Source organism: Sapajus apella, unplaced genomic scaffold (assembly GCF_009761245.1).
Source record: "Sapajus apella isolate SASKATOON/1434 unplaced genomic scaffold, GSC_monkey_1.0 scaffold8, whole genome shotgun sequence".
NCBI lineage: Eukaryota > Metazoa > Chordata > Mammalia > Primates > Cebidae > Sapajus > Sapajus apella.
This window is the reverse complement of record NW_022436948.1, coordinates 4,092,902-4,118,711: the sequence shown is the minus strand read 5'-3', so window position 1 is coordinate 4,118,711 and position 25,810 is coordinate 4,092,902. Positions and strand designations below refer to the sequence as shown.

At 50.0% G+C, this 25,810-nt stretch overlaps 1 protein-coding gene and 1 long non-coding RNA gene across 3 annotated transcripts in view; one reads left to right on the top strand and one right to left on the bottom strand.

The window, feature by feature from the left end:
* Nucleotides 1-3,347: 3,347 nt before the first annotated feature.
* LOC116550782 lies at nucleotides 3,348-12,314 on the bottom strand. The gene is made up of 3 exons (XR_004268576.1): nucleotides 11,747-12,314; nucleotides 3,616-3,706; nucleotides 3,348-3,396 (listed from the first exon to the last, which is right to left on the bottom strand). It is a non-coding gene; the product is annotated as an uncharacterized LOC116550782 (long non-coding RNA).
* The window catches only part of ABCG1 (ATP binding cassette subfamily G member 1), an 81,262-nt gene continuing 66,203 nt past the window's right edge, over nucleotides 10,752-25,810 (top strand). For both annotated transcript variants that reach the window (XM_032276804.1, XM_032276803.1), the window contains exons 1-2: nucleotides 10,752-10,915; nucleotides 17,570-17,813. In XM_032276804.1, coding sequence (XP_032132695.1) covers nucleotides 10,874-10,915; nucleotides 17,570-17,813 — 286 coding nt within the window. In that variant the 5' untranslated portion in view covers nucleotides 10,752-10,873. The remainder of the gene's footprint in view (nucleotides 10,916-17,569; nucleotides 17,814-25,810) is intronic.

Below are 25,810 nucleotides of genomic sequence, written 5' to 3'. Positions count from 1 at the left end.
GTGTGTGTGTGTGTGTGTGTGTGTGTGTGTGTGTGTGTGTGTGTGTGATGAAGTCTCCATCTTGTTCCCCAGGCTGGAGTGCAATGGTGCAATCTCAGCTCACTGTAACCTCCAGCTCCTGGATTCAAGTGATTCTCCTGCCTCAGACTCCAGAGTAGCTGGAATTACAGGCGCCTGCCACTAATGCCCAGCTAATTTTTGTAGTTTTGGTAGAGATGGGGTTTCACCATGTTAGCCAGGCTGGTCTCGAACTCCTGACCCCAGGAGATCCACCTGCCTCGGACTCCTGAAGTGCTGGGATTACAGATGTGAGCCACTGTGCCCAGCCAGACTTTCTACTTTCTATTGGATGTTTTTCAAGTGTGCTCAGAATTGCTCACTGTGGCATTTTTATGATGGCTGCTTGTTAACTTTTGTCAGATAATTCTAACACCTGTGCCATCTTTGTGTTGGCATGCATTGACTGGCATCCATCCATTAATTGTCTTCTCTGACAGCACTCTGGCAGGGGAGGGGTCATGGCACTACCACCTTACTGCCAGGCAAGGGTAGAAGTTCAGGTTCCCTGCTCAGCCTTTGTTGACCCCCAAAAGAGGGGCTCCTCATTACTGCTGGGTGGGGGTTGAAGTTCTGGCTTTCCACTTGGCCTCCACTGATACCTCCCTAGCTGGGGGAGGTAGAAGACCTGACTACTATTCCCCACATGGTCTTCGTGACATCACAGGGTAGGGAGTATCCTTGTTAAGCTAGGTGGTGGTGAAAGTCCTGACTCTACCGGGTCTCCTGTCACCATCCCAGCAAGGTGGAGAAGCAGCTTCTCATTATTGCCCAGTGCGGGCAGAAGTCCAGACTTCCTAATTGGCCTTCTCTGATGCATATAATATGGCTAGAGGATTAGGGGTTGATGTACATGCCTAATTACAGCCTGGGGAGGGTGGAAATCTAAGCTCGCTCCTCATTTATTTGCTGGCATGGGTGGATATTTGACCTCAGCTTATTTTGGAATGTTTGGTTGAAGCAGAGAAGTCATTGTTGAACATTTTCTATCCTCCTAGTTTGCCCCTTTCCTGTTCTTTTGGCTAGAGAGAGCAGGTTTTGTTGGGACTTTTTGTGTGTGTGTGTGCTCATTGGCATTTCCAGGATCTCAGCTTCTTCAACTCAAAGTCTGGGATATAAGATGCAAAACAAAATCCCAGGGACCTCACCACAATGTGGCTCCTTGGGTCCCCAAGATGCTTGGATGCTTTGCCTTCCTTTTCCCATCTTCCAGGGTCTCCTTATGTTTGTTTTGCATAATAGCCAGGGTTTTTAATTGTGCTCAGAGGAAGGAGTAGGGAAAAACATGTCTATTCCATCTTCCCAGAAGCCTGTCCTATGACCTTCAACAGATTGAATTTGGGTTCCCTGTAGAAATTTGCCCGTTTGAAATAGGTTTGCCCTCTTCACCCAATAAATACTTGACAGAAGTGAAAACATGGAAAAGACACTTATCCAGGTGCCAGGAGACCTGGGTCTTTGTCTGGGCTTTATGGCCCTAAGCAGGTTACAAACCTCATGGAATCTCCATTTTCTTATTTTCATGTGGCAGGATAATTTACTGAGATAATTTCTGATATGAATTTTCCCTGCTCTAGAAAGTTTCCCCTCCCTTTAAAAAGTAGTCATCTTTTTTTTCTTTTTAAAATGAGTTGTTTTTCTCTTAAAGCCTTTAGGGAGTTGTAGGGCCTTAGGCAGAAGTTCCCAGGCACGAGGAAGATAATCTCTCTAATCAAACTTTTGCTTTTGAAAGCTTAGGCTCCACAAGGTGACTATGGCAGGCCCTCCTGGAGGGGAGGAATGCAGAGCGGGGGCCCTGGGGGAGGGAGGCAGGAGGGTCAGGAGAAATGTCACAGAGCCTGAAGAGGGGAGCTGTGGAGTCTGCAGGCACCAGGAGAGCTCAGAGGTCTCAGGGAGGCAAGAGGACTTCTGCTCAGGTGATCAGGGCACTGAGTCCACTGAAGACTTGTGCTGTGGCCTTTGGAGCCATAGAGAATTGATCTAGGCCTGACCTAGGCATGGTTAGGAGGAGCTGCCTCTGAAGGACCAGGCACAGATCATCTGACTGACAGAAATAACAAAATGTGGGCTGCCCAGCACCTGGTGTGAAAGTGTAAAATCCATGAGGGTCCATCGATGGCACCTGCTCTCCTACCCAACACGGTGTTCTGAGGCAAAATGCAATTATGCACATCATAGTCTTTTCCAAGGCTTTCAAGGTTGTCCAAACATAACTTGTGGTTTTTATTAAGCACCCACTCTAGCTAGGTTCCATCTGGGAATGATGCTGGAGCAAAGAAACATCAGTGAGATGCTGGAATTTATCACCTCTTTGGGGAGATAATGCATGCACTGGGTGAGGAAGATGCTAAGGGTTAGAGGGTCAATCTAGAAACTACTTGTAAGGATTTTCTCATAAACTGGCTTTAGGCCTCTGACTTTTAACTTCCTTGTCAAACTGATGATTCTAATCAAAACTATTTAGCTGCAAGTGACTGAAATCTAATTCGTACTAGTTCAAGGTCAGAAGGTAGAGCAGAGGATTCCGTAACAGAGAGTAACAATAATGAGCACCAGCATTTATAAGATGCACGCTATGTGCCAGGCATAGTTTCAAATGCCAACTCCTCGAATCCTTGAAACAATCTCACAAGGCGAACAGGATAGATCATCAGCCCACCTAACAGCTGAGGTCACAGGGGCACTGAGAAGAATGAGCTTGTTTAAAGAGCTGCCATCTGGCTCTGGGTCCCAGCACATATCAAAGGGTAAAAGTGGTTACCCAACCGCTTGGGAAGGGCCAAGGATGGACAATGGACATGAGCTCAGGAGGGCAGGATGGAGGGGTTCCAGCGATGAAAGGGCTGTGTCACTGCCTCCATCTTCCTAGCCAGAAAAACACGCTCCTTAGAACTTGTCAACACCAGCGGAACAGGGAAGGAAACCTCTGCCTCTTAGGGTCCAGGTCTCACAGTTCCCTGCGAGAACTCCGATGGTCCCACTGCGTCCGTGTGCCTTTTCCAGAACATCAGTAGTGGCCAGAGGGATGGGATGTTCTGGCTGACTCTTGTTTGGGGTTGTTCTACAGTTGACTACACGGAGTCAGGGATGGGAGTTTCCTCGGAAGAAAGGTGGGGTACACAGTGGCTCCAGTTACTTCCTAGCAGGGACCTGTTCTGGGAGTGATAGGAAGCTTTGAATTATTTGTGAGAAAGAGGCCTCCCGTCATTTTCCGGTGTCTGTCTTAAGACTGCCCTAATTTTCAACTTTGAAGGTCATCCTGTGGCCAGATGTTATTTACTCTTTCTTCACTTGAAGCAATGGTTTCCCAGATCTTTCCCAGCCACTCTTGGTTCCATGCTAATGGAAGAAAACAAAAGGAGTCTCTCTGTAATACTTAACTTGTCTTGTCCTAACTTAATCTATGAAATATCTACTTGCAGTGTTTCCCCTGAAACCATCCCTCAACATCTGTCTTGCCATCATAGCCTCCAGGCCTCTGCTGCCTCCCTCCCTCTACCCTGCACCTCCCTCTCCTCTTTGGCTTCCCTCATCTCATGGCCCCTCCTTTGCACTGACCTCTCAGCAGGCTGTGTGTGTTTGTGGAAGAAGGGGTCCTCTCTGGAGCAGGGCTGGCTCACCAGAGGAATCGAAAGGGTGCATCTGGGTACTGGAGACAGAACACCATTGAAGTCAAGGGGGCCAGCAAAATAGGACACAAACAGTGGAGATGAAGTATTCCCATTTCTTTAAAATGAACCAACACACAGAGTTCCTATATAGTGTATCCAACCAGCCTGCCGCCACTGCCCTCCGTGATGACGTGGTCTCTGTGTCTGACCCCCTTTCCCAGGCTTCCTCTTGAAGGGCTAAAGCATGGCTTTCCTCTGCACCTGTTCTCCCTCCTTTGTCCACTCGCCTTCCCCTTTCCTCTTTCCTTCCTTTCCCCGTCTCTACCTCTTGTATTTCCTTCCTTCCTTTCTTTCTCCCTGCTGTGATCCAAATGTTGGTATCCTCCCGAAATTCATGTTAGAACCTAATACCCATTGTGACAGCGTAAAGAGATACGGTCCTTGGGAGGTGATTAGGCCATGATGAATGGGATTGATGCCCTTATTAAATGGTTTGAAACAGGTAGAAGGGAGCTCCTTTCCTTTCTACCATGGAGGGCACAGAAGGCACATCCATGAGAAACAGGCCTCCAGACACTGAATTTTCTGGCGCCTTGAGTTTGGACTTCCCAGCCCCTAGAATTGTGAACAATAAATTTCTGTTGTTTATGTTACCCAGTCTAAGATATTTTGTTACAGAAGTCCAAATGGACGGAGAAAGAAATTGGTACCAAGAAGCAGAGCACTGAAGAAACACACAGCTGCAAATGTGGAAGTGGCTCTGGAACTGGGTAATGGGCAGAGGCTGGAAGAGTTTCGAAGAGGAGGCTAAGAAAGCCTCGACTGCCAGGAATGGACATAAAGAGTGATCCTGGTGAGGGCTCAGAGGAAGAGGAGACAGAGCCTCTGAGATTTTGTAAGTGGCCGTGATCAGAATGCTGATGGAAATATGGATGGTAAAGGTCACTCTGTTGAGGTGTCAGACAGAAATGAGGAACGTGTTACTGGAAATGGGAGGAAAGGCCATCCTTGTGACAGATGGCAAAGGACTTGGCTGAATTGTTTGTGTCCTCATGTTCTGCGAAAGTCAGAGTGGCAAGGGATGAACTCAAATATTTGGTGAAAGAAACACTCTAAACCATGTGTTGAAGACACTGCATAGCTTCTCTCCGCTGCTCATGGTAAAATGTGAGAAGGCAAGAAATCAAAGACAGAATTTATACTCAAAGGAAAGCAGACCTTATAGACTTAGCATATTCTCAGCCTGGACAAACTAAAGAAGAAAAAAACATGTTTGGGAGATTGAGGGTGTAGCCAAACTAGTGTTTCCGGCAGAGATTAGCATGGACAGGCAGAAGCCAGGTGCTGTGTGTGAAGACAGCGAGGGCATCACCCTGAAGGCACTTCTGAGGTTATTAATGCTGCCCTCCCCTCACAGATCCAGAGTGCTGAGGTCTGGGGGACAGAACTATGCCCATTGAGGGGCCTTGGGTACCTGCAGGACCTCGGCACTGCTGTCCAGCGCTGCCTCAAGCCTCAGCTCCCACATTCTGGTGCTGTGCTTATCAGTGGTTCCAGTTGTGGTGCGGGCTGCATGTGTCCCCTCAGAGGGCACGGTCAATCCTTGGGCATCTGTGCAGGGCCATCTCCATGGGTGTGCAGAGGGCAGAAGCTATGGAGGCATGGCTCATCCATCTGGACTTTAGAAGCTTTGGAGAGCTTTGGGATCCAGGCAGAGAACTGCCACAGGGGCAAGGCCACTGCAGAGAGCACCACCCTCACCAGGACAATGCCCATTGGAGCTGTGGGGGCAGGGTCACCTGAAGATCTCAGACAAGCAGAGCCACTGGTGTGCACCTCCAGCCTGAGAGAGCCACAGGCAGGGGACTCCAGCCCATGAGAGCTGCAGTGTGGGCCGTGCCTAGCAAATCCATGCGGTAGGTGCCACCCAGACCCCTGGGGACGCGAGCCCCTCTTTAGAGTGTCAGGAAGGTGGAAACGTGAGTCAAAGAAGATGTAATAGTTTTGCCCCATTGGGTTCTGGGCTTACTTGAGACCTGTTATCCCTTTCTTCTTTCCTATTTTTCTCTTTTGGAATGGAAATGGCTGTCCTGTGCCTACCCCATCCTTGCATTTTGGAAGCACATAACTTGTTCGACTTCACAAGTTCACAGCTGAAGGAATTTGCCCCAAGAGGATGTGCACCTTGAGTCCCATTCCCATCTGATTTTAATGATATGCAGGTGGGACTCTGGACTTTTGACTTTTGATTTGGTGCTGGGAACAATTTAAGATTTTGAGCACTGCTAAGATGGAATGAACACATTTGGCATGTGAGAAGAACGTGAATTTTGGAGGGCCAGGGAAGGAATGCTATGGTCTGAATGTTAGGGTTCCCCCTAAATTTATTTGTTGGGACCTAATGCCCAGTACAATTAATACTCTGATAGTACTAAGAGGTTTAGCCTTTGGGAGGTGATTAGGTCATGAAGGCTTTGCCTCATGAATAGGATGGAGCTCTCATAAGACAGGTTGTGGGGACCACTTCTTTCTCTTCCATCATGTGAGGACACAGAGGCATCATCTATGAGGAACAGGCCCCCACCTGACACCAGAGATGCTGGAGTTTGACCTTGATCTCCCAGCTTCCAGTACTGTGAACAATACATTTCTGTAGTTTACAGATTTCCCAGTCTAAGATAATTTGTTACAATAGCCAGAATGAACTAAGACACACATACACTCTCTCCCTCCCTTGGTCAGAGAAGCCAACAGAGCAGGGGCCAGGCTGGCCAGAAGGTTCAGCCCAGGACAAGTTCCCCACAGGGCTGCCTCCCGATAATGAGCACCTGCTGTGTCGTCCTGCGCCTGGGATGCCACCGGTGTGGTGTTCATCCCCATCGGCCGGGACAGCTGTAAGCCCCTCTTTCCTACTTATACTTGGGGCAGCCTCTTCTGTTCTTAACTGGCTGGGAATTTTTATCTCAGAGTCAGAGATTTGGGTTGTGAAAAGCAGGCAAGCAAACAAACACCTCTCTGCATCCTCCTCCCCCTTCTCTTACCCGGTTTCCAGGCTCTGGGGAAAGAAATCCCACAAACTGTCATACTTTATATTGCCATCAAACAGTGGTGGGCATGATGCAGAGAGGAGCTGGGCAAAGGGGCAGAGGGACAGCGTTCTTTGCTTTTTTGCTTTCCTCCCTGAAACGGGGAGGCGTCAAGTGAGCGAGATGTCCCGGCTACGCAGTGAAGCACAGAGCGGCTGAAGACACAGCAGGCAGGACAGGGGCATGTGCACGCTGGCAGGCTGTACGCGGGCTGGCCTCGGCCCCGGTGGGGACATGGAGAGACCTTCAGGGGAACCAGGGATTCAGAGACCCATTGTTGGGGTCCTGCAGAAGATGCAGCAATTCCAGCCACCAAGCCAGTCTCACCCCAACGACCTGGCTGGTTGCAGAAACTCACCAGGGACAATGGGCCACCCCCCAGCAGGCCCACCTGGACATGTGACTCCACTGCAGCCACCCTCACAAGCACCCAGTACAGGATCCTCACACCAGAGGCCAAGTCCCCAGGGTGCCCCTTTCTCCCCTTCATGTTCAGCCTCAGCAGCTGGAAGTCCACAGAAATAAATCAGACACTCCTAAAACAGGACATCAGAGGGGAGGCCAGATGGAATAAGAGTTCTCTTCCCACAGACCCAGACTTCCGTGGGCTCCACTCAGAGTCGACTGAACAATGCTGTTGAATGCAAGTCAAGGCCAACATGGGCTGTGCTAACAGATGCACACCCTCCAGCGGGAAGGAGCATGTCGCCTTACTGTTCTGTCCTGATCACACTGAATAGGTGTTCTGTGGTGGGCTCTGAATCTCACCAGGGACACTGAGGAAGGGGAAAGTGGGACAAAAGGGCGTCATCTAGGAAGCCATGCTGGAAAGACTGGGGCATTCGATCTAGAGAACAGGGCCTGGGGAGAATGTTGGTGCTGTCATTGGCCGGCCGGAGCCTACTCTGGGAAGTGACTCCATGTTGCTGTAGTGTGCAGAGCAGTCAGGGTGACGGGGAGTCCAATCAGACACAGGTGCAGTTTGCTAACGGTGACAACACAATAATGGAGTGGCTTGCCTGTTGAGGTAGTGATAGGGTCTGGCTGTGTCTCCACCCAAATCTCATTTTGAATTGTAGCTCCCATAATTCCCACATGTTGTGGGAAGGACTCAGTCAGAGATACTTGAATCATGCGGGCAAGTCTTTCCCGTGCTCTTCTTGTGATAGTGAATAAGTCTCATGAGATTTGATGGGTTTATAAAGGGGAGTTTCCCTGCACAAGCTCCCTCTCTTGTCTGCCACCATGCAAGACATGCCTTTCACCTTCTGCCATGATCAGAAGGCTTCCCCAGCCACACGGAACTGGGAGTCTATCAAGCCTCTTTCCTCTGTAAATTGCCCAGTCTCAGGTATGTATTTATCAGCAGTGTGAAAACGGACTAATAGACAGGAAGCAGCTCCCCACTGGAAATTCTCAGGCCCAGCCTGGCTCACCTGTCAGCAATGTCTTAGCAGAAATTTCTGTTGGGGTTGGGTCTAAGCTGGTCCTGCCAAGAGCGCTCCTTGCCTGGTTCACCCTCAGGGTTACACTTGGAATGCCATGAATGGTCTTGGCTGGCCCCTAGCCTGGGCACCCATGCTTAGTCTTTCTGCAGGTTCCATTGCGGTTAATTTTCCCACGTGAGCCAGGCCAGGCCCCCATGGTTTGGCACCCCCACAGTGCACTGGTTGCTGCCAGCTGACAGGAGCAAGCCTGCAGCTGCTGGGGTACTGTGCAGAGACAGGCTGCCAGAGGGGAGACCACTTGGGGAGGGCGGGGCTGTGGAGAGAGCAAGAGACCAGGGCTGAGGACAGAATGGTATAGGTCCGTGGTTCCGGCAGGCCTGAAACAGGTGCACTCTGAACCTTTCTGTACTTAGCTTTAACCAGTGGGAGTTTCTGTTCCTTACAGCCAAGAGCCTTGATAGGAACGGCACGGATCTGTGCTATGCTGCCATTGGTTGGCTTCTTCCCTGCTCGGGCGCTGGAGGGTAATATAGCAGGGACTAGAGTGGGAAGCCTGCTCAGTGCCAGGCATGGTAGAAAGCGCTTGCGAGGCCTTATTTCCCACTTGGTGGGGATTTTGACCCCGGCGTACAGATGGGTAAGTGAGGACCCTTTCACTTGTCCTGCAACAGAAAATCCAGCAGCCAAAGCCAACAAGGATCTGGCATGGCGTCTTCCCTCTCTGACTTCACCCTCATGCTCCACACGCTGTCCCCCTGGCCATTCCCACCAGCCCAGCAAGCACTGCTCTCACCTCTGCTTCCTGACCAGCCACTGCGGCCAGGCTGGATGGGGGCCATCAACCCACTGAAGCCCATTGCCTATTCTTGAGCTGAAGGTCAATCAATCCCGCATAAGTCTTGGGGCAGAGAACTGGGGGGAGGTAGAGAAGGGGGAATGTCTAGAAAGAAATTCTGGGCACATTCCTGTAAGTGAGGAGGATGGATATTGGAGAGAAAGTAGGCACACATCACTGCAGGCACCCAGACATTTCTCACGTGCCCTGGCCACATGGACAGCTCCTCCCTGGCTGTGTCCATGCCTCCTCTCCTGCTCCAGGCCCTGTCTGTTCCTGGAGCAAGGTGGGTCCCAGGGCTGGGCACCAGTCCCCACGTCCAGCCGTAAGGCACCTTCCTTCTGCATTTTGGCGCAAATGCTCCCCAGGTTTGTGGATCTGAATCCTCTTCCCAACACACTCAGGCTTTGCTGGCTTCCCTGCGGTGTATGTTTAAGGCACCACATGGCCTCCGTGGCCCGGCGCCTGGGCAGTAGCACATGGCAAACAGAGCAGTCAGATTCCTTCATCTCAGCCAAGTATAAAATCGAGGTAACGAATCAACCCGTAAGACAACACCATTCAGACAAAGGCAGGGCCTTCTCCCCCTTAAATTCATAACCGTGTCTCCTTTCTTTCCTTTGATTCGAGGGGGGGAATTTGGTTATGGTCATCTGACTGGTGGGTGTGAGGTCCACCTGCCTGATGTAAAAAGCCATGCCTCCTTTCTAGGTGAGGAGAAAGACAGAGACCTGCTCCTCTGAGGTGTGGTTGGAAGTTGGGGTGGGGGGGACCCAGGTGTGCTGGAAATGAAAAGAAATGCAGTCCTGTTTTTCGTCCCAACATGCAAACAACTGCACAAAAGCATTAGGGCCCGAGACAGAGTAAAGAATGCCTTGTCACCATGGATACCAGGAAATGGCCCCACTTATATATAATAAGGGCTTTAGAGATGCTGGACCATCTGATATTCCAACCTGGGGCCACGTGGAAGGGTGACCTAGCATCATTCCTTATGCAGTTCCATGAACACAGCTGTGGCCAGGTTTTGAACCGTGCTCTGGAAACACCTCTGTCTGCAGAAAATGAGGCTTTTCTTTTTTGTTTGGGGGTGACCAGAGGGCAGAGGCCTGGGCATCTTCCCTCTGCACCGCTTTGTAACCCAGCTCTTAGCATCATGGCTGACACACAGCAATGTCACACGTGTGAGTGCACACGTTGCCTCACTGCCGGGGGTCGCCCCACACCAGTGCTGTTGCGGGTGTTGGAGTGGTCAGATCTTTAGTCCTCAAGCTTCTGCCTGGCAGAGAGCTGTCCAACAACGGGGGTCGGAGGGAAGCAGCAGCAGCAAGAAAGAAGCCCCCTGCCCCTCACCCTCCCTCCCTGGACGCCCCCTCTCTGGCCCCATCCCACAGTCGCTTGCAGGCTTGGAGGAAGTGGATTTCCCAGTCTGGGAACCCCGATGCCTGTCGGGTGTCCACGCAGCCTCACCCGGGCTGTGCTGGTCCAGCCCCGGCGAGTTCGAGACCCAGGGGTTCCGGGGTGGCAGGGGGCTCCCTTGGCGCCTGCGAGGCCTCAGCCCGGGCGGCTCCCGGAACCCGCGCTTCAGGGCGCCAGGTCTGCCGCCCCCCGCAGGAGCAAAACAAGAGCACGCGCACCTGCCGGCCCGCCCGCCCCCTCGGTGCCGGCCAATTGCGCGCGCGGGGCGGGGCCGGGCGCGCCGGTGCCGGAGCCCGAGCCGGATCCCCGCCTGAGCCCGAGCGCAGCCCGCACCCAGCGCATCGGCCGAGCCGGGAGCCAGCTCAGCCTCGGCCCCGCAGCCCAAGCCTCGTACCCCGCCGCCGCCGCCCCCGGGGCATGGCCTGTCTGATGGCCGCTTTCTCGGTCGGCACCGCCATGGTGAGTGAACACATCCTTCGCCAGCCGGGCTCGGTTTTATTTTCAAGGAGAGCAGGAAACACACAAAGACTCGCATGCTCGACCTGACACCCTTCCCTGGAGCGCGTCCTCTGGGCGCTGACCCAGGGCACCCCATTGAGGCGCCCGGCTCCAATCGCTGCTCCCGCCTCTCCGCCCGGGCCACCTGGAGCCTCAGGATGCCCCTCGCACTGGCCGGGAACACGGACAAGGTGGAGGGGCCGGGAGTGGGGCGAGGGCAGCGAGCAGCCCTGCAAGTGGACCAATGGCCTTGACCTGAAGGGCTCCGGGCGGGGGACGTGCGGCCCTGGGGACCCAGAGCGCACTGGAGACTGCGGAGGGGGCGCAGCTTGGGCCGGAGGGAAGAAGGGGAGCCCCGCGCGCTCGGCTGTGGGCTTGGGGAGCGGAGAGTTCTCGCGCCATCCCCAGGAACGCCAGGCAAGGTCTAGAGGAACAAAAGAGGGAGCTGCCCCCGGAGAGCCGGAGCCCGCGCCTGCACTCCCGGGGACGCCTCTCCCGGACCCACTCGGGGAGGGGGCGGTGAAGGCCGGGGGACACCGCGAGGGGCGAGCCCGGATTCCTGCCGGCCGCCTTTCCGTGCGCGCCGGAGAGAGAGACGCTGTGGCGACAAGGACGCGCATCTCACTTCCCCCCGGCTCCGGGGAGGGATGCCGGGGTGCCGGCGAGTTCGCTGCTGGACACGGTGACTGCAAGTGCTGTTCCCAGGGGTGGTCAGGAATCTCCCGTTGCTGGTTTTCTGGCATTAGGAATAAACAACGAACCAACCGTCAGGTCCCCAGCCACCCACCTCACCTTATCCTAGGGCCCTTCATGCCTACGCCCAGCACTCCAACATCACAGAGGCAGCTAAAGAACAAATGGAAAGTCTTCCGTATTCCACGCCGTGTATCTGTGTAGTTACTACCCGGATAGTTACTTCCCCGAGGCTGCAAGCCCACAGTGCATGGCAGGCTGCGGGGCTCACCCCGCCCCTCCCCTCTATTTCATTTTTAGCATCCTGTGTTTGAAGTCAGCAGGGCTCAGCAGCGTTTGACCGACAGTTACCTCTTGCCTTGAGCTCAAGAGAAAAAAAAAAAAAAAAACGTAGCCAGGTTTCTGCGCATGCTCCGCTGTGACAACTGCATCCTATGATTCCAAACAGGTTACTGTAGAACATACGGAGCCTCGCCAGCTCATTATATAATGATTTTGTGTAAACGATAGAATGGGGCCGCAGTCCCGGCCAGGCGGTGGGTGGAGGAGGGGACAGCCGCGGCGGGAGACCCGCAGGCTGCCTCCGCTCTCTGGGCTGCCCTGCCTTCCCTGCTTGGCTTCTCCATAGACGAGGCAGTGAATAAAACGGAAAAGCCATTTCCATCCCGGGGACACTTGCTTTTCCCTGGTTGAATCTTTGGGCCACAGTTGGAAATTCTGCCTTTTGCACTTGTTCATCTATTCAGATTCCTAAATGAGGTTGGCAATGAAAAATTAAGATTATTGATGTTAGTTGCAGGTAGAAAAAGTTATAGATCTTGTATTAGATGCTAGGTGATTCTTGAAATCCTTTTAGAGCTGCAAAGGTGGCTTGTACATATGGAAAAATAATGAATCCGATATTTTAAGATACAGATTTTTAATACCAAGATTTTTTAATGGTATATTATGATTTGATACAGCCCCCAGAGCTCAACTGTTTTGTTATGTGTAAACCCTAATGGCGGGGCTCATTGTTTTGGAGAACAGTGTTTCGCTTTGAAAATTATTTTCCTCCCTGAAAACTTGATAATTTTAAAAAGTTTCAACATTTCTAACCATGCACAACTATCTCAGCCTGAAACCACTAGTGTGATCTTAGAAGCTAAGCAAAGTTAGGCCCCAGCTGGTCCTTGAATGAGTGACCACCTGGGAATTCTGGAGGCTGTAGGGTTAAAAGAAAAATAAATGTAAAATAAAATAAATTCTGTTCAAGTCATAAACAGCTCTTCAGAGATACCCAGGATCTGAAGCTTTGCTTTTCCTTCACCTCCTGCTCTGGGTCCATCCTGGTGTAGGCCCTCTGAGTTGTGAGTCAAAGGAGGTGCCTAGGACTGAGCCAGGCACTTGGGGGAGCATGCTGTGGTCAGTGGGCACACAAGGGGTGGCACATGTTTCCAGTGGGAGGGTAATGTTTGGAGCTGTTCTGGGATTCCGGGGAACCCCTCCAGCACGATACAGGCTTTGGCTCAGTTAAGGGTGTGACGCCTTGTTTATTTTCCTCTGGGCAGTCGCCTGGAGGACTCTTGGTCAGTGCATTTTCCTCTTATGTGCTTAAGATGCTTAGGTGGGTACCCAGGCTGGCAGCAGTGAACCCAAGAGAGACGACAGAGAGCTGCAAGCTAATCGTGTGCTGCTGACCGGCTCCTCTTCCTGTTCCTCACTCCCTCATGAGGCTGGGAGAAAAAGTTTCTATCTCTGTGTCCCTGGTGGAAATGGAGTGAATGCAGCTCACCATGACCTAGGGGAGGCTTACTGATAGTTAGAGACCCTCCCCAGCTAAACAGGCATCTCTATCTGCCCAGGATTCAAACTGCAATCACAGGCCACTCTGCTCAGCGCCCAGGAAAATATTCCCATGAACAGCAGCCAGGAATGATCCAAACAGGGTCTCTCTGGCATTCCACATCTATGAATGAACTTACTATAACTCACAATGTATTGTGCCACACAAATCGTATGTGGCCCGGTGCAGGGGTGGGGGCAGGTCAAAGACAGTGCTTCAGTAGGATAGGGAAACAGAAGAGTGAAAGGAAAAAATGAGAGAAGATGCATTTGCTTTAATTTTAATGAGCTCAGGAGGCTAAGGAGAAGCTCGCTGTAACCTACATTGCCGGCAGCTCTCATCGGAGGATGTGTTTCCAGAGAGCTGGTCTATTTTGGACTGACAGGCCGCAGCCTCGCATCACACAGTTTCCATGATTTTATTAATTGGGTGAGGCTGTTGGATGCCATGGAGGAAAGGTGGTCAACCATATGCATTGCTTTGGTGTTGGTTTATTTGGGCTGGGGCTACATGATTTCTTTGGTGTGGATATTCCTATAATGGACAAGGACTGGGAAGACACTGAAACACCCACAACTCACCCATGGAAGGCTAAGCAACAGTCCAGGGCTGCTACAGAGGCTTGTGGCCTCAGACTTGGAAGCCTCTCATAGCAGGGTCCAGCCTGGCCACACCCTGATCTTGGGGTCTTAGGCAAATCAGACAATGTCTCTGTGCTTTCTATGCCTCCTCTGAACCAGAGATGGTTGTCCCACCCCCCAGCACCCCTGTCCCTGTTAGAATTGTGGAGGTAATAAGAGGCATAATCTATACAGGCTAGAGTTTAATAGGTACATGGTAATTGCTGGGTCAATAGCCACTATTGTTTATAATCACTTACCAAGCATGCACAAGCCATTATTAATTAATACTTTAAATTACGAGTACTTGATTCGGGCTTATCTCTTTCTTACTCCCAAATCAGTTTAGCCACCCAGCTTTGTCTTCCTGGCCTGTCCCTTGCCTTCAGCCCCACTACGCTCAGTGGATCCAGGCCAGCATCACCTCACCTGGTTCACAGCAGGAGACACTTCTGCAGTTCTGGTCCTGTCATTCTCTCAGGGCTCCCCAAAGATCTCTCAATAAAATGTAAAACCCTTAATCATGTCGGCAAGCCCTTCACCACGGGGCACATTGTTTGCCCCTCTAGTCTCATCTACTCTAAAGCCCCCTGCCCTCCTGCCCAAATCCACACTCCAGCCCCTGCGTTTCTTACAGGTCTCTGAATACCCCACTCTCTCGTGCTGCTGGGACTTTGTATATGCTGTTCCCTAGCAGAGGCCACCAGGAGCCAGCACCCCTCCCTCTCACCTTGTTAAACTTAGCTAAGACTCTATTTCTGCAGAAAGACTTCATCCTGCGTCTCCCCATCTCAGGGTCTGTGTTGCATTAGATATCCCTTCTGAGTTACCCATATTCTGCTCTCAGCCTGGCTTTTGCCTTGACCTATTGTAATTAGTTGGTCTTCCTCAAAATGAAAGAAGCCAATCACAGGCACATATGGGGGAAAATGCACTGACCAAGGGTCCTCAAGGCGACTGCCCGGAAGAAAATAACCAAGTCATCACAGAAGCACAACGGAGCTTCTCAACAATCCGGAGGCGCTTATGCTTTCCCCCTGGCTCCTGCCTTGGCCTAGTGTAATTAGTTGCCTGTTTTCTTGCCTGGGGCCAAATCTTGAACTTGAGCTTGCTAGGTCTGGGCCATGTCTGTTGGGCTGACTGCTGACCCCAGGGCTTGATCTGGTGCTCAGTTTGTCCAATGAATGAGTGAGAGAGGGAGTGAGTGAGCAGATAGTGAGTCTAGCAGAGAAAGTCAGGCCCTCATGATAATGTAGATGGGTGGTATGGGGATTGTTCACCCCTTATTAGTGTGGGCTTTAGCCACAAGAAAGAAGCACCAGTCCCTGCAGCAGGGGCCCCATACCTGCAGTGGGTGCCTGGAGAGAGAGTGCGGATGGTACTTGGCAGCTGGGTTCCTGAGGTGGAGGAAGAGGGGGTCTGTGATGGGGGAGGAGTTGCTCAATCCCCCTGTGCCTTGCCCCCAACTGCATACACAGCCATCGGGGGTCCCATGGCAGAGCCTGAGTCTGCCAGAAGGATTGGGTAGGACCCAGCACATGCTGTGTCTTCACTTGTGTGGCAAGGTGAGGATGGAAATGGACGCTGGGGACCAGGCCTGGAGGACACTGTCTTGCTCCACAGCTTTCTTGACATCCCCCCTCCAAAGCCCAGATTTGGTGCTCTTGGGGCTCTTTTGGAACCCAAGTGAGCTCTAAACACCTGGAGCAGCAGGATGGGGCCCCAGAAGGCAGGCTGAGGGGCATAGGGCAGCAGCATGGGGCCCCAGAGGGCAGGCTGAGGGGCATGGGGCAGCAGCATGGGGCCCCAGAGGGCAGGCTGAAGGGTATGGGGCAACAGCTCCTTCAAGAGGCCCTGCCGAAGGGGCAACAGGACCAGCTGGGAGGAGGCTTCAGGGTTGCTCCCTCAGGGTCTGCATCTTGTCATTGCTCCAGAGCCCTAAGAGTGAGGAGTCCCCTTGTCAGACATGCACAGACCCTCCCAGCTCTGCTCGGGAATGCGGGAACCCACATATGCTGGTATCCAAGGTATCCTGAATGCCCAGGGCCAGCAGACCAAGCTCAGCTTCGTCAGAGTTTCACCGGCACCTGCAGTTTTATCCACACAATATTATAACTCAGGAGCTGTTTTGATTTTGTGAAGGTCCTCAGAGGTAGGAGATGCCTGGGAGGGGTGTGTGTGCTTTTGGCGCTGTGGGATGTTCTCTCTCGATTTGGAAGACAGCGAGAAAAAGCACAGCAATTTGCTCCCCAAGGCTGCTTCTGTGTTTTGGAGGTAGCTGAAGCTTATTGATTTGCTCACGGTTGCCAGGCCATTAAAAGAAGGATATTCCTTTCTTTGCATAGATACTTCTGGGTTCGTGGCAATTGGTTACAGTTCATTTGACTCCCAATGGAAGCTTTAAAAGCCAATGCTAGCTACAAAAGATTAGGTACCCTCACGATGCAGTGAAATGAACACCTACCTTTTTTTTTTTTTTTTTGATGACTCAAATTCTGGGATCACTTCTGCTACTCAGTTGATTGTGGGAATCTGAACAGGTGCCTTAAATTGTCTGTGTCTCAGTTTCCTTGTTTGTTTCGCAGATATTAACCATTTCAACTTTACAGTGCTATTATGAAGATGTAGCAAGAGAGTAGAGTTGTAAGTGATTTGGAAATTTTAAATGCAAGACACAAAGGCCAAGCCCCACAAGACTCAGCTACTCAGGTGACATCATCGCTTCTGATATATTTTTTATGAGAGTACACAAGAAAGGCACAAAACAGCTCTGTGCAAATAAAACTTCTTTGGTTATTTATTTCTTAGGCACCTGGTGTGCCTTTATTGAGGTTTTTAAAGTGAGGGGATTGTAAATAGATCATTGTTTATGGTGACCAGTGTATTCTTCTTTGAGGCAAGTGATAATTCATTTATTATGGTTTTGTGAATAGATTTTATGATCCCAGAGTAAGACATGTAGCATAACACTACCTTAAGTGTTTTTGTTTGTTTTTTGTTTTTTTTGAAATGGTGTCTCACTCTATTGCCCAGGCAAAGGTCTGAAGTGGCGCAATCTCAGCTCACTGCAACCTCTGCCTCCTGGGTTCAAGCAATTCTCCTGCCTCAGCCTCCTGCGTAGCTGGGACTGCGTGCACATGCCACTACATCCAGCTATTTTTTTTTTTTTTTTTTTTGTAAAGACCGTGTTTTTCCACCTGAGCTCAGGTGATCCGCCCGCCGCCTCGGCCTCCCAAAGTGCTGGGATTACAGGCGTAAGCTATCATGCCCAGCAGCGTTTTTTAATAGAAGAAAGTGTGACAGAGATAATAAATTCCTCTAGGTAGGCACATTTCTCCTGGGGCCAAAGGCACTCTTGCGGTGAAAGAAGTGTTGCTATTAATAACCAATGACCCCGAGCCTGATGGTGAATCTCTCCATGTTCTTTCTCTTGATGCAGGTTATAACATGTCTTGATGCTTCCTCTGGTTTTTCTAGAATGCCAGCAGTTACTCTGCAGAGATGACGGAGCCCAAGTCGGTGTGTGTCTCGGTGGATGAGGTGGTGTCCGGCAGCATGGAGGCCGCTGAGACAGATCTGCTGAATGGGCATCTGAAGAAAGTGGACAACAACCTCACAGAAGCCCAGCGCTTCTCCTCCTTGCCTCGGAGGGCAGCTGTGAACATTGAATTCAGGGACCTTTCCTACGCGGTTCCTGAAGGACCCTGGTGGAGGAAGAAAGGTAGGGAGGGTGGCTACTTTGTGTATCAAGCTGGGTGGAGCCTCTGAAGGAGGCAACAGGTTGTTGGGGCAGAATCGGGGTTTGGAGTTTGGGAGGCTGAGCTTCTCTTCCCAGCGCCATCCCTGCTGTGGTCAGTTTATTCCGTTGCTTTCGGCCAGAGTTTACCTCACCTATAAAATGAACAGGTTGGATTTGGTGATCTCAGAATTCTCGGTCTCTGAAATTCTATGACGTCACTATGGAGAATTTCACAAAGATTGACCAGTGTCCAAGTGTGCTTTTTCCTGGCATGTGCTCAGAGAGTCCTCTTTTGTGGCTTTCATTCATGTCCATCTTTCAAGTTGGAACTGTTTTTCAACCGCCCAGAGCAAAATTGGAGATAGATGCCCCCTCCCAAGCGTTAAAGAGTTTTAAAAAGTGGCCAGTGACCTAGACTGACCTCTCCAGAGACCCATCTTGAAAGGATTCTTTTCTGGGTGGCTGTGGTGGGCTAGAAAGAAAATTAAACTGTTGTAAAATGAGCTGTATCAATAAAAGTAGGAAAAACAGAGATGAAGGAGCTCAGGAAGTCTCTGAAATGCCACCAAATGCAGGAGTTTGCCACCAGCTTATTGCATGTTGCAGGGAATTGATGAGCGGTGGTTTGAGTTTTCTCAGCAACCTTCTCTGCCTCTAGAGTTTGGAAGTTTGTAGGGTTAATGCCACCCTGGGTTGGTGTGTTTTTTTCCAGCCTGATCTGTTTCTTCCTGTGGAATTTATCCTTCATCTCCTTCTGCTCCATGCACTCCTCATCTGCTCCTAAGTGGATCAGACAGGTGGGTGGGGGAAGCTGATAGGGAGAGGACATGTCAGACTTCGTCAGTAAACTGTGGTCCCTAGTTTCTGTAAATCATGGAAAGCAACTTGAAAATCCGTGAGGACTTTGGAATAATACAAATGACTCAGGTACCCCTGGAATATTCTAATTTTTTTAGGACTTTGAACTTAAAACTGGATTCAAATCTTCTTTCATTTTGAAAAGGACCAACCAAGACTCATGTTTTAAATTTTCAGTTGTCTTTCTTCTTTTCCCTATTATATTTTGTTTTTCTACCTTCTTGAAGCTATGTCTTTGAGGCCCTTGGCATGGGCAGTCCAGTCTTCATTGTAATCACAGTTTTAGAGCCTTGACAGAGTGGTCCCTGTTGGTGGACCAGTTGGTGGCTGGAAAACTGTATGTCTGTGTTTGCACAACCAGAAACAGATTCTTTACCTTCTCAACAGACAATAGTATAGCATTGTGATGTGATATCTGCATTTTCAGAGCACACCAGCCTGTTTTGTTAAGAAAGCAGCTCTGTGAAAGGCTCAGATGTGGACCCACTCCTTTGATCCTATTGAAATTGCAGCATAGGGTTATAGCCTTCTCCTTCTCAACTTACAGAAAGATTTTATAGAAAAATGTATTAAGAAACCAGGACACCGTGCCATGTTTTGGCCTCATTTGTCTATAAAGACAAACTGTGGCAAAGCACTGAGCAACATAGAGCAACTTCTGTCTGTTATGTGTGGCCTTTGATATGTTATGATAGTGGAAAATGCTGGGGAGGGTGTCTGGTAAAATTAAGATGGGTTGTAATGCAGAAATGTTGACATCTGAAAACTGGTGGCATCTGGGTTTGAAATGTGTTGACATAAGCCTGGCACACAGGTGTAGCCAGTGTTTGCAAGTGAAGAGTATCACTCCTCTACCCAGTATACTAATCTGTTTTCACACTGCTATAAAGAACCACCTGAGACTGGGTACTTTTTAAAGAAAAGAGGTTTAATTGACACAGTTCTGCATGGCTGGGCAAGCCTCAGGAAACTTACAATCATGGAGGTAGGTGAAGGGGAAGCAAAGCACATCTTACACGGTGGCATGAGAGAGAGAGAGAGAGAAAGAGCCCACACACTTTTAGACCATTAGGTCTCATGAGAACTCCCTCACTAGCATGAGAACAGCATGGGGAAACCGCCTCCATGATCCGATAACCTGCCACCCACTCCCTCCCTTGACATGTGGGGATTATAATTCAAGATGAGATTTGGGTGGGGACACAGAGCCAAACCACATCACCCAGCATGTGACTTATCCTTATATTCTCTAAGTGTTTAAACTGATCACATGAATCATCACAGTTAGCCAGCAAGTAATGGCTCTTAGCTGGGGAGGAGCCCTAACTGTCCATTCTTAGAAGTGCAGCCTGGGTAGGTGGCCACCAGATAGAGACTTGCCCTGCAGTAACCTTTTGGGCCCAGGCAGGGGAGGAGCCCAAAATGGGCCCCCAGGGACCTGCCCATGAGTCAGAAATGGGTGGAGCCAGAGAGGTTGACAGACAGGATGTGTCTGGTGTGTTCCAGCTGCTGGTTTCTACAAGGGCCAAGGGTAGTTTTGCTGTCTGGCTTCCTCCTCACTGCCCTCCTAGCCACAGCGGCACCTGCATCTGTCTTCCCTCTCCTTGCTTCTCCTCCCCTGAGTCCCCATCCTTTCCTTTGTTCCTGGTGCCTGCAATTGGGTCTAGATAGTTTATCATTCCAGCACACAGACTGGAAAGGAAACTGTGGCAAAGGTGATTAAGGGACTTGCCCATGCTCCTGGGCTCTAGAGGGGAGGCCTAGGATGAAGGCAGCAATTTCTAGCTCTGTGCACTCCAACATGGTGGCCATGCCTTGCCTAGCGCAGGGCCTTATGGAGTGTGCCCACAGGGTTCCCTGCTGTTGGTGGTTTGGTTGCTGCTGCTGAAGAGTTTTTCTTGCCGAAGGGAGTTCGATGCCAAAGCCCTCTCTGTGCCCACTGTTCTCCCATCACCAGCCTGCTCTTGGGTGCTGCGTCCAGTTGGCTGCAGACTTGCGTTCCCCAACTAAAAGCCAGGACAATCAATAAAAGGGCACACTAAATGTGGATCTTGCATTGGGGCTGCAGGAGAAGCTGCATCCCACTGGGCCTCGCACACACAGGTCGCCACCCTCCTGGTTCGCCTCTGCGTCTGCTGGTCTTCCAAGTTGGCCTCTTTTGCCCCTCATGCATGGGTTTCCCCCCTTCCTCTTTTTGCCCCTCCAATTGTTCCTGGTGGTCTCAGTCCCCAGCCGTGATTAGGTTAGGCTGAGAAGTCAGAGCCCAGCCACACTCTGCATTTCTCTCCTCTCACAGTGACAGAGTTTGTATTTGGCATCATCTCTGTGTGACATTGGGGCAGGGACTACTTCTCTGACTGCTCTCAGTTTTGCTGTCTGTATCAAGTCCATTGTTTTCAACTTTTAAAAATTCAGTTTGAATTGAGTGAATTGTAATGATCACACTGAGGCTGGACGTCCGAAGGTAAGAGGTGAAGGTGTTTTGAACATGCCTAGTCCCATGCTTCACAGTAGAGCAAAGGAAACAGGAGCTCAAGCACAGAGATGATTTGCTCAAAGGCAGAGCCTGGGCTGGGACCCAGCTGTTCTGACTGGCAGTCCAACTTCCTTCCCATTACGAAGACGCTGGACCACTCTAGTTGATTCCAGGAAAGACTCTTTCTCACACAATTTCTCCCAAAACATGGTGCTGTGATATGAACTCAACATACAGTGCCATAGCAAAGCTCGGCATTTAGACCAGAATAACTTTATGAACTCCTATATAATGATTTTAAAGAGGACTTTACAATCCTTGCAAGAAAGGCGATGTGAGAACAATAGTGGTATTTTTAAGAAGGAGATGCCAGGCACTGATTCTTTAAAAGTTTTGAGCTTGACGATTACTGAGCATTGAATATGGCGTTTAACAAAACATCTTGTATTTTCAATTGTAGTTACATTTTCACCATATGATTAATGATGTCTTTGGAGGAAAAACTACATCATATAATAGATTTCTAGCAGAGAACATAATTGTGAGAGGAACTATTCTCAGGAGAGAGAAGTACACCTCAAGGATAATTTCCCCGGCTTCTGATACAGTAATTACTCTCCCTCAAGGAATTCATTCACGTAGCTTGTGCTGATGGGACAAATGGCTCGGAACAATATCAGCTTTGGTGCTGTCACACGAACTGTGTTGGGGACGGATCAGAGTGGCTTGGTTTAGTTGTTCCTCCTCACCGTTAGGTGTGACTCTTTTGAAAGGGCCTTTGCTTCCTACAGAGTAGACACTATGATGAGAACATTTAGGAAAGTGGTTAAGAGTCAATTCACAGAATAATTTTTTTTTTTTTTTTTGAGACAGAGTATCACTCTGTAGCCCAGGCTGCAGCGAAATGGCACGGTCTCAGCTCACTGCAACTTCTGCCTCCCGGATTCAGGCGATTCTCCTGCCTCAGCCTCCCAAGTAGCTGGGAATACAGGCACCCTACATCATGCCCAGCTAATTTTTGTATTTTTAGTAGAGACGGGGTTTCACTATGTTGGCCAGGCCAGTCTCAAACTCCTGACCTTGTGATCCTCCTGCCTCGGCCTCCCAAAGTGTTGGGATTACAGACATGAGCCACCACGCCCAGCCTAAAATGTTTCTTAGGCAAAGATGATGGGGATGAGCAGACTTTATTGTAAGCTGTTTTCAGAGCACATTTACACAAGGGTCTCATTTTATTAGGATGTGATTGGCCACAGTGAACACATGGAATGCTTGGGTTCTCATCCACTGCCCATCCCCTAGGAGATCCTGGTGGTTTCCATGCCTGGTTGACTGAATGAGAGCCGTTCTTCAATCCGCTGGCTCATGGGCTCAATTCAGGAGGGATCTGCGCGTTCTCCATGTGGAAAACTGTGATGTAAGGTTCAGAGGCGCCACCAGGGTCATAGGAGTAGGGAGGAAGAGACTCAGAACCAGGTCTGTGGGATTTCAAGCCAAAAAGGAGCTTAGCAAGTGCTCAGCCCTGACGTGGGCACAAGACTTGACCACCAAGGCACAGCTGTTCCTAGCCCTGTGTTATGAAATGGTTTGGGGTTGCCTTGGCTATAAACTAATGTATTTTCCTTTTAATTGGCCTGCTTGGATGTCAGCGGCCGTTGGCCATTTATAGGGATTTCCTGTCCCTCTGGAGAGGCTCTGGCTCCTGTTTCCTTACCAGGAAGGAGGCTGATGTGAGTGGCGTGCTTCCTCTCCAACAGCTGAAGCAATTCTCAGAAATTAAACTCACCCCCCAAGATTACCTTGAGGTAAAGTTCAGGCTGAAAACAAATGTCGTATCTGGGGCTTTAGAGCATTTTCTCTCCAATCTACAGTCAGGCTGTAGCCTCGACATGGTGACGCTCTGATGGAATGCAACATTGACTCCTGCTTGAAACCCAACCCTCCAGCCTCATCCTTGCCAAAAACCAGGAAGAGGTTAAACATTCTGGGCAGCGTCAAGTCAGATTATCTGTATTGGTTTGCTTCTAAGCTATAAAAATATTTTGGATACCTTTCTCAAATTTAGGGTTGCTTTCTCTTAATTTCTATAGCCATTTCACAAGGCATATAATGACAGGCCGGCTAAAGTACGTGGAAGACACCATTAATAAATCCTTTCAGGAATTTCATTAAGGGAAGACTGGATTCCAACCAAGTGCTGGTGACTTGATCCAACCCTCTAGAATGGGGAGGGGAGGCAGCCCAGTTAAAGGCAGAGTGTGGAGACTCTGTTGCTAGGGCTTTTCAGAGGGTCAGGTGCTCAGGCTGAAGGGGGATTGATCATCCCCTAGCATGAATGAATGATTTTTGTGCTTCTTCGAGGCTACTATGCTAAGGTGGGTTTTCTTGTGGACCCACAGGACATTTCTTTTAGTCCTTTGCCTTTATTGGAGCCTATAGCTGATTCCTAGTACAGTGTGGTGGCCCTAGGCCACTTGCAGGGATGGCGTGCTTGAGGCTGGGACATTTACAAAGAGGAGCTGAAGGCCCAAGTCTGCTTTGGGGAATTCAGAGGACTGGAGAACCCTTCTCTTCCCAGCTGGGGCCAGTTCCTAGGTTCTCAGTGGCCCCCAGGAGCAGGTGGGTGGGCTCCCACTCAGGCCCTGAGGGGCAGTAGTTCTTTGATGATGAGGTCTTCTGGCACAGTTCTGACTCCTCTGCCTTATAGGGCCCCCAAGAGACTGAAAAAATGTCGAGAGTGGACAGACTCTCGCAGCAGGTTCATGTGAGATGATTGTTGAGCAGCTATGTGCAAGACCAAAAGGGTTTGTTACTTTCTTGGACAGCCTTCACATCCAAGGGCTCTAGGTGCCCCCCTCTAGCCAGCACATTCCTGTGAGCATGTTGCATGGGAAGCCAAACCCTCACCAGCTGGGACCTGGGATCTGGATACGTGACTCCCATGCATGGCGTTGTCAGCTGCAGCAGCCTCCCGGGACAAGGCTCAGACGGCTCTGCCAACATTGGCCTTGGGGTCTTCTTTTTTCTTTGCCACCCTCAGATTGGCAGGTTTTTTATTTGGACATGTTAATACTTGTGTCATTTTCCCAGAGAGTGCTCCTGTTCTCGAACCATCTGGCCCCTTCAGTTCAACTCTGTAGGACTGTGCTTTGCTCCATGGGGGTTGGTGTCACTGTTTTAACTGTTGGAGGACGTTCTTACCATGGTCATTTTCACCTGTGTGGTGGGTGCCCCCCTGCTTTCCTCTACCTCCTCAAATAGGCTTGTATCTTGACAAGTTCACATTCTCAAATGGAGGCCCTCCCTATAAACCAGAACCTAATCTACCAGTCCAAGAAATAACCAAAGGCGATATTTTGATGAACATGACACCGTTTCTTTTGTTTATAAATTGGCAGGGAAAAAATGTTTAGTAACCATACACCTGCTCTTTCTGAGTTCAGTTCTAGAATCAACAGATTAGCTTATGAACAAAGAAAACCATGTGGGTCAGATTAAATATATTGAAGGACTAAATTATAAAACTAGGAATTTGTCATGGAGTTGCATTCTCCATCAAAATCATGTTGATGAAGTTCCGGCACCTGCACAGGAAAGCTTACTCTCAAATAAAACGTACCCAGTGCTGACTGTTTTTGCTCACGTTGTGACAGAAGGCATCAAGATGGGTTTTCAGTCATGGGTGGTGGCGGGTGGGCCTCCAGGGATCCAGTCTGACCTGCAGCCAAGAGTTTCACTTCCCACTTTGTCAGCTGTGTGCTGTTTGTCACCTCCATGCTCTGTGGGGTAAATGGCATTTGGTGTCAAAAGTAAGACATGCCAGGGTGACTTCAGGGCTGTGATTACATCCAGCTGAGACCTATATTTACAGTCCAAATCTTGGAACCAAGAGGAATCATGGTGTTGCAGTAGCCTGCCCTCCTGCCCCATGGAGGGAGCCTTTTTGCACAATTCCTGACAGGGACAGCCAGCTTCTGAGTACTTCCAGCAACCAGGAACTGACACCTCCCAGGCAGTCAGGCTATGTTTGCATAACTCTGGTTCTTAGAAAATGCTTCTGTCTGTTGAGCTGAAATCTGTATTTGGGCAATGTTCATTTGTGGATCCAGGTTCTGCTTTTTGAAAACTCTGCAGACCACGTAATCTTGGTCTTGAAATGAGCTCACAAATCAAGGTGAAAAGCCCAGCCAAGTACAGAATAACCAAATGCATTACAATCCAGGCCTGCCTTGAGAGGAGGAAATAAGAGGCACATGGCCCTAGCAGGAAATGAGGTTAGAGTCCTGCTTGGGAAGTGAGCGTCACAGCGGCAGCCTTAGGGGGCAGGGCAGTGGGCCGGCGCCCCTGCAGGAAGTTTCTTGCTGTCGGTAAACTGATAAGGGTGGAACTCGCTTGAAGGGCAGAACCTGAGTCACGTTCTTTCTGTTCCTTTTACTGTTATAAGGCAACTTGGTGCCTTCCAACCAAAAAAGTCCCTCTCTCTTATATCGCAATTGCCTATCTTGAAAGTAAACCTTTTGGCAGGAGTTTTATGGGATTTCTCAGTTGTTATTTCTCTCCCACTGTTTTGGGAGAAGTGGATTTAAAAAAAAAATTAAAAATAACTGGTGTTTACTGAGCAAATGCTGTTTGCTTTATTTGGCAC